At 64.0% G+C, this 7625-nt stretch overlaps 1 protein-coding gene across 2 annotated transcripts; it reads right to left on the reverse strand.

Annotated features, from left to right (window-relative positions):
• Positions 1-2271: 2271 nt before the first annotated feature.
• On the reverse strand, positions 2272-7365 carry FGFR4 (fibroblast growth factor receptor 4). Of its 2 annotated transcripts, XM_042890827.1 has the most exons (17): positions 7224-7365; positions 6243-6512; positions 6064-6153; positions 5808-5974; positions 5603-5726; positions 5225-5415; positions 5005-5143; positions 4729-4922; positions 4422-4567; positions 4201-4322; positions 4008-4118; positions 3745-3935; positions 3494-3616; positions 3345-3415; positions 2989-3126; positions 2813-2918; positions 2272-2743 (listed from the first exon to the last, which is right to left on the reverse strand). In XM_042890827.1, the coding sequence occupies exons 1-17, from the start codon at positions 7303-7305 to the stop codon at positions 2597-2599; spliced, it is 2412 nt and encodes an 803-aa protein (XP_042746761.1). In that variant the 5' UTR covers positions 7306-7365; the 3' UTR covers positions 2272-2596. The 2 variants fall into 2 exon arrangements, with proteins under 2 accessions (XP_042746761.1, XP_042746760.1); XM_042890826.1 differs by lacking the exon at positions 6243-6512 and having other exon boundaries at positions 7224-7362.
• Between the last annotated feature and the right edge of the window lie 260 nt (positions 7366-7625).

The following is a 7625-nucleotide window of genomic DNA, read 5'->3' on the forward strand; positions in this document are numbered from 1 at the left end:
TGCCCGCGGGGTGCGGGTGTGCGCGGTGTGCGCCGTGCGGGGGGAGCGTGTTTCTATGCAGGGGGGCCTCGCGTGCTCCAATGGTGTGAGTACACCGGGATCTGGGCGCGATACTGCAAGCGTGCATGCGTGTGCATCCACGGGAGAGTGCAAGCGTTGGGCTTTTTGTACGGCGTGGCGTAGCGGTGCGGCCGTGGGGGTTTGGTCGCAGGCCAATGTCCGGGAACGTGGATGTCTCGCTTTCCTCAGCCCTGCTCCCGGGAAGCAGCGTGGGATATCATCACGCGTGGGACTCCGTCGTGCCGTTTCCCTGCCCTCCCTTCGTTGCCTGAGGCCGGCTGTGCTCACGGAGCGGTGTGAGCAGAGGGGAGAGCCCGGCGCCTCGCAGCCTCCTGCCGCACCCAGCAACCACTCAGCCTCAGGGCAGAGGTGTTCTGCATCTCACAAAAGCCAGATGTTGCCGGGAGATAAGATCCCAGCTCCTTTGTTTTGGGGAGAAAAGCCAAGAGCACCATCCCTCCCGATAACAGAGGGTCGTTAAGCGGAGGCATCTCCGGCAATGGGCTGGCATCAGGAAGCATCTCGGTGCCCCCGGCACTCAGCATCACCCCCGGGACTCAGGGCTCTCCGTGGGCAGCGGAGCAGGAAAGGTCCCACGTCCCGCGTGAAGCAGCCCCGGCCCCGCAGCGTGGCACCTCCCGGGGCCCGGTGCCAGGGCCCAGAGCTGGGGGAGGGCGTGTGGGAACGGTGCCTCAGGAAACCAGCGGGATTTACTGGGCTACACGCTAAATCCCCCTCACAAAAGGGGCCTGTTCGTGGGGACAGGATGCCGGTGGCTCAGCCACACTTGTTTGGCCAGCAGAGCCTGGCGGATTAAGGACAATTGGTTCAGCCCTGACAGAAAACACCAGGAATGTTCAACAATAAAACCATCTTCCAGTTGGTGCGAGGCTGCGGGACGCCCTGCAGCCTCCCCTGCCCCATGTCCCATACCCCTGTCCAGCCCAGTGCTTCCCAGCCCTGAGATGGAGGGGATGCACGGGTGTGCAGGACAGCAGCAGATGCCGAGCAGTGACTGGGGCACAGTGCTGGGCACTGCTGGGACCCCAGGAGTGGTGCTAGGGGCACCCCTGTGCTGAATTGTAAGGATGAACCCCCAGCCTGTGAGCACACAGATCAGGGACATGGCACAGTCCCATCTCCAGGCACAACCCAGGGATGGCTCTCCTGTGGCTCAGGGGGCCAGGACTGGACAGCCCCCCCCTCTGCCTGGGCAGTTTACCCTCCGGCATGTGAATGCCCCATTCAGGGCTGTGCTAAATGCATTGGTTCTGGCACATTAGTGGACAGCTGGGATCCTTCCTCGGGGCAGGGAGGCTGGAGGGCTCGGGCAGGTTTCACACCTGCTGGTGGTCTGGGAGCCGTGGAGGGAGGTACATCCAGGGAAGAGGGGGAGTAGGGCCCCATGGCCAGGAGCTGGGAGAGGGAAAGCAGGGCTGGGCTCCCCCTGCAGTGGGGAGCAGAACCCTAGGACAACTCCAAAAATACATGCAATGCAGCCAAAGGTAGCTACACCCCAGTGCCAGCACAGCACAAGTGTGTAGGTGAGACCAGGGGGCCTCATTCCACCTGCCCTGTGGTTGGGGCACGTTGCTCCCCAGAGCCAGCTCCCATATGTGCAAGGGGCTGCTCCCCACCACTGGAGCTGCCCCTGCAGCTGGAAGCTGGAGAAGGAAACAAGATCCCAGGGCTAACGGCAAAACCCAGCCCTTACTGGAGCAGAGGAGCTGAGATGAAACCCTAGATCCAGGGAGACAGCTGCAGCCCCTGCCTGCCCACATTCCCTGTGGAGCTGAGCTGGGTGCAATAAGGCAAGGTGGGCACCAGGAGCAAGGCCTGCAGTTCCCAAACCCCGCTCCCAGGGGCACCGGGGTTAGGAGAAGGCAGTGCAGAGCCCATAACTCACTTTTATCGGGTGTCCCGGAGCAGGTCTAGGTGGGGAGGGGGGACCCCACTGTGCGGGGCCTGGGGCTCTTTCCCAGCCTGGGAGCCAGCAGCAGTTGGTGGATCAATTTCAGGGCGATGCTGGTAGCGGAGTTCACGGTGGCTTAGCGCAACAGCAGCTAATGGGGAACAGATGCAACAGTGCTTTGTGCTAGAGTGGGGCTGGAGGCACAGGACCCCACTTCCTGCACCTGTGGCACTGCCCCCCCCGGCAGCACTGCCTTCCTCCCTTACCCCTGGGAGCAGACCAGAAACTGCACCAAGATCTATTAAAAAAAAAATAGTAATAATTTATCAGCTCGATATTTCATGTACATAAATATTCATCTCTATGGCTATGTACAGAGCAGGCAGCGGGGCTCCACCCAGGAGCCACTTCCATTGAAGCACTGGACAACAGCTGACTCTCCAGGCGATGCCAGGGGGGCCCTGGGGTGATGCCCACCCCTGTGAGGCAGGGGCTGACGCTGCCAGGCTGCAGGCTCGAAGCAGAACCGTTGAGGAGGAGCTCAGTCCCCAACAAGCGAAGCCCCAGAGAAGTGGGGAACGGCCCTGTGTGGATACTTGCTGGCATCGCCTGGCCCTGCCACCCCTAAGTCCTGCCACTGGGGCAGGCAAAGAGGCAGGGAGCGAGCGGCAATGGGTCGTGGGTGAAGACAGAGTCGTCAGAGGAGCAGGTGCTCGTGGTGTCCTCACAGGAGGGAGAGTACTGCTCGAAGGGCATGGAGAGGTCCAGGTACTGAAGAGGACACAGCGCTGTCACTGCCTGCTCTGCGCCCCTGCAGGGGCCGTCCCCTCCTCCCCTCACCTCCTCCGAGATGGCTGCCAGGATCTTGTCCAGCCCCTCCACCAGCTGCTTAAAGGTGGGCCGCTGTGAGGGGACCGCGTGCCAGCACTCCCGCATCAGCATGTACCTGGGATGAGGGCACGTTATGGGGGTGCTGCCACCCCCCACTCACCCACCCCCCCAGCGCCAGTACTCACAGCTCGTGGGTGCAGTTGGATGGGCAGTCCATACGGTGCCCCTCCTTCAGCAGCTTGAAGAGCTCCTCCACGGGGATGCCAGGGTACGGGGAGCCACCCAGGGTGAAGATCTCCCACATCAGGATCCCAAAAGACCACCTGCGATGGACACAGGACGGTGTGACTGTCCCAGACCCCTCCCACAGCAGGCAGGGCCCTGTTTCCCTCACCCTGCTGTGCCCCGAGAGCAGGGATGAGAGCTCTGGCCAGTGCCAGAGCAGAGCTTCACCCCATGGAGCACCCCTGCCTTACAGCTGAAGGCCCTGCAGTGCTACCTCACCCTGAACACATGGCAGCCCTATGGCCCCAGCACTCACACGTCACTCTGGTGGGTGTAGACGCGGTCAAACAGGGCCTCAGGCGCCATCCACTTGACAGGCAAGCGGCCCTACAGGAACAAACCTCAGCTCAGCCAGGCTTACGGATTTCCACCCATACCCTGCCCTGCACCTAGCCCCACACTCACATTGCTGGTTTTCTTGTAGTAATCAATGTCATGGACATCCCTGGCCAAGCCAAAATCGGCAATTTTCATCACATTTTCTGCTGTGACCAGGACATTGCGCGCAGCCAGGTCACGGTGGATGCACTGCCAGGAGAACACATCACCTCACACGTGAGATGGCAGCTCCCACCCTAGGCCCCCCGGCACCACTACCCCCAGGAGATGCCCAGCCTTCCTGCCCCACATTGTGGCGCACACACCGCCATCCCTACCCGCCTGGACTCCAGGTACTCCATGCCACGGGCCACCTGGTAGACGCAGGACACCAAGTCCTTGAAGCAGAGCTGCTCCTCATGCAGCTCCGTGATGTCGAAGGTGTAATCAGGCATGGGGGGCCGCCGGGCACGCAGGTACTCTCGCAGGTTGCCCTTGGCAGCGAACTCCACTATCACATAGAGGGGCCCTGGGGAGGGCACACAGCACTCAGTCCTGCCCCATCCACCCCAGCAGCCCCCTGCCCCCCCGAGCCCCTCACCATCCTGTGTGCACACTCCTAGCAGGTTGATGATGTTCTTGTGTTTGTCCATCAGCTTCATCATCTCCATCTCGGAGATGAGGTCAGCCAGGTCCTTGTCGGTGGCGTTGTCTGGGGACAGAGGGCTGTGTCACTGCGTGCTGGGGTGACACCAGTGCAGAGCTGTGCCCAGACACCACAGCAGAAACGTTACCTTTGAGCATTTTGACAGCCACGGTGATGGCTCGGTCCGGCCACTGCCTGTCGATGCCATACGCCTCTGCCCGCACCACCTGCCCAAAGCAGCCCTCACCCAGGGGCTTCCCCAGCACCAGCCTGCCAGGGGAGGCAGAGCCATGAGCACACGAGGGGCTGACCCCGCTCTGAGCCCATGGGCAATGGCACTGCTGGCCCCAGCCCTCCTCAGATCCTTACTTTTCTCGGGGAAATTCCCACTTGGAATCCAGGGGCAGGTCCAGCTCGACGACGCCTGCCAGCATGGGGGCACAGCTGGAGGAGAGGCGGGTGACACGCATCAGCGATGTGCTGGACTTCCCTGATGAGCTGGAGTCCAGGGAGAACTGCAGGGACAGTACAGCAGCCTTCAGACACCCGGGACTTATGCTGAGACCCAGTGCTGCTGGGGGCAACCGGGTGAGGGCAGCCCCACAGACAAGGTGACAGAGACGGATGGCGGCAGCAGGGCCAGTTATCACCAAGGTGCACCCAGCTCAGCCCTCACCTGTCGGATGAGTGGGAATTTAGAGAGCTTGTGCACTGCCATGGGCTCCAGGGGCTGCTTGCTCGACAGCGTCTGCATGCGGCACAGCACCACAATGATGAGGGCCATGGCCACAGCCAGCGAGCCCGACGTGTAGATGATAATGTCGGTGTACTTGGCCTCAGGGGCCTCAGCTTCGTGCACCAGCTCTTCTTCTAGAGGCAGAGCACATATGAGTCTACACCACGGTCCCTGTGCTGCTTCCAGCCCTAAGCCCAGCCCTAATCCCAGCCCTACCTGGGAGCACAGTGAGCCACGCCGACTGGTAGGAGAGGCCGATGGAGTTCCCTGCCAGGCAGGTGTACTCGCCTGCATCCTCCATGGTGACATTACGCAGGTACAGCACCTCCACCTCAGAGCTGTTGATATCTGCCGTCTGTGGGCAGAGCGAGGGACCGTGAGCACACCCGTGTGTGGACAAGCTCTGTGTGCCCCTGTCACCCCCCTTGGATGCTACCTTGAGCACTTGCACGTAGGGCACCCCATCAGGGCCATAGTTGCTGCCGTTCACCTCGATGTGCTTCAGCCACTGGATGTGGGGCTGGGCGTCGCTGTACACCTTGCAGAAGAACTCCACGTCGCTGCCCACCAGGGCAGTGGTGTTAGCAGGCAGCCCCGCCTGCAGGATGGGCCGGTGCGGAGACCTCTCTGCACACAGGGTACAGGGGCAGCGTCACCACAGCACCCAGAGGTGTCCCAACCCCACCTCCCTCAGGTGCTGGGACACTAGGGCTGCTCAAGTAGAGCAGATGAGGACGGGCTCCTCTGCCTTCGTCCCCTCTCCCCAGCACAGTGGCAGTAGGGATCCCTCCCAGCACCACCTGCGGACCCTCACCCAGCACGTCCAGCAGGTAGCTGTAGCGGATGCTGCCAAACCTGTTCTCCACCAGACAGGTATAGTTGCCGCGGTCGGAGGGCACCACACTCTCCATCACCAGGCTCCAGTGCTGGTGCCGGAGCTGCGATGGGGAGCAACAGGTTCAGGGGGTTGCAGCTGAGCCAGACACCAGGAGGGGACGATGACGTGGGGGGGCCCTTACCCGTATGCCCCCGATGCGGTGCTCCCCCCGGAACTCACGCCCGTTCTTGAACCAGCGGATGCTGGGGCTGGGGCTGCCCGAGGCTGGGCAGCGGAACTTGACCGTGTTCCCGGCAGGGACAGCATACAGCTTCTTGTCCATGCGGTGCGGGTGAGTCCAGTAAGGTGCTGGGGAGCGATAGTGAGCACTGTGGGACGCGGCTCCACGGCCCTGGGTGGGGGCTGCCCCCAGTTGCTCCCCCCATGGCAGTACTTACCTCTGTGCACATAGACGGGCTCCTCGCTGCGGTCTCCGTGGGGACCATCCCCATCGCTGTCTTCATCATCATCACCCGATGCCAGCGAGTCTGCAAGGGAAAGTGCGTCACGAGGGATGCCCGTCTGCAGGATGGGGAAGTCGGGCTGTGCTCCCCTCAGCGCTGCTCTGGGCCCTCACCCACTACAGAGACGGTGAGGTTGCACAGGACTTCCCCGGAGCCCCGCACCCAACACACGTAGAGCCCCGAGTCCTCGTAGGCGACCTCGGTGATCTCCAGTACGCCCTGCTGGAGGCGGACGCGGGGCCCGGGGAGCAGCGGCCGCGACTCCTTGTACCAGACCACTCTGGACCCGCTCTGGTTAGCATAGCAGTACAGCTTCAGTGCATTGCCCGGGTCCAGCAGGAGGTGTTCCTCCTCCGACTCCAGCAGCGGGCTCTCAAACAGCTCTGCAGCCCGGGAGAGATGCGCTCAGCACTGTGCACAGCGCGCCCCGACAGCAGGGTCCCACCACGTTTCTTCCCGGTGTGCACAGCACACACACAACGGCACAGCGCCTGGCCGCCCCGTCCGGCCAGAGACTCGTGCAAGGGCCGGACTCTGCCCCCGGGCACTGGAACAAGGCTTCCCCCGCGGCCTGGCACCGCCGTGTTCCCGGCCAAGGCCACCCGTGCCACAGTCCTTCCGGAAGGGGCTGTGGCACAGGGTGCCCGCGTTCATCCTAACGCACCGGGACGGGAAAGGACTGGGAGCGCTCAGCATCAACACCCCACCCCCCACCCCCAATTCCCCCACACCGCGGGCCTGGCCCACGCTGGGAAAGCAGTTCCAAAGCAAATATTCTGCTCCGTTCCAAACCCAGAGCCGCTCGGAGTAAAACCACCGCCGGGACAAACCAAAGCAGCGGCGGTTCAGCGACCGTACGGCTGCGCCGGGACCCGCAGCTCCTGCCCCGTCCGCGTGCCCCACGCGCTGCCGCCGCGCCCCGAATCCCGCAGCTGTCAGCACCGCGTGCGCACCACCGCACCGCCACGGCCCAACCGCACCGCGCCGGCACAGCCCGCAGCCGGGCTGCCGACCCGCGAAGGCTGCGAGAAGCGGGATCGGGAAAAGCCAGTAACGGAGCCGCCCTCAGCCCCCCCCCCCCGTCCCACCCGTACCTGGCTCCATCTCCCCGCGGTGGGAAGAGGCCGGGCCGGCCGCCAGCAGCAGTCCCGCCAGGACGAGCCAGAGCGGCAGCATCTTCCGGGCCTCCCGCGGGAAGCTGCTCCGCGGCGAGGAGCTGCGCTGCCCCACGGCCGTCGGGCAGAGCCGGCTGCGCAGAGCCCCGACGGCGCGGCTCCTCCAGCTCCGCACCGGCCGCGGCGGGGAGGGCCCGGGCAAAGTCCTGCGGGGCCGGGCGGGCTCCGCTCAGCGCCGCGGCCCCATGGCGGCCCCGACTCTCACCCCACCGCGCTGTGCCGAGGGCGCGGGCACTTTGTAGGGCGGCGCTCGGGTTACGCGGCGCCGCGGGCGGCCTCGCCGGGGGCGGCTCCGGCCCCGCCCGCTGCCCGCTGCCCACC

This window comes from Lagopus leucura, unplaced genomic scaffold (assembly GCF_019238085.1).
Source record: "Lagopus leucura isolate 7727_CA_CO unplaced genomic scaffold, USGS_WTPT01 34698-0_obj-0_obj, whole genome shotgun sequence".
NCBI classification, from domain to species: Eukaryota; Metazoa; Chordata; class Aves; order Galliformes; family Phasianidae; genus Lagopus; species Lagopus leucura.

What these genes read in the sequence shown, in the direction of transcription:
- FGFR4 (XM_042890827.1), bottom strand. Translation starts at nt 7,305, where the DNA reads ATGCTGCCGCTCTGGCTCGTCCTGGCGGGACTGCTGCTGGCGGCCGGC. An exon ending in ACCGCATCGGGGGCATACGG is followed by an intron (nt 5,727 to 5,807) that starts GTAAGGGCCCCC and finishes TCCCCATCGCAG; the next exon opens with CTCCGGCACCAGCACTGGAG. An exon ending in AGTACCTGGAGTCCAGGCGG is followed by an intron (nt 3,617 to 3,744) that starts GTAGGGATGGCG and finishes TTCTCCTGGCAG; the next exon opens with TGCATCCACCGTGACCTGGC.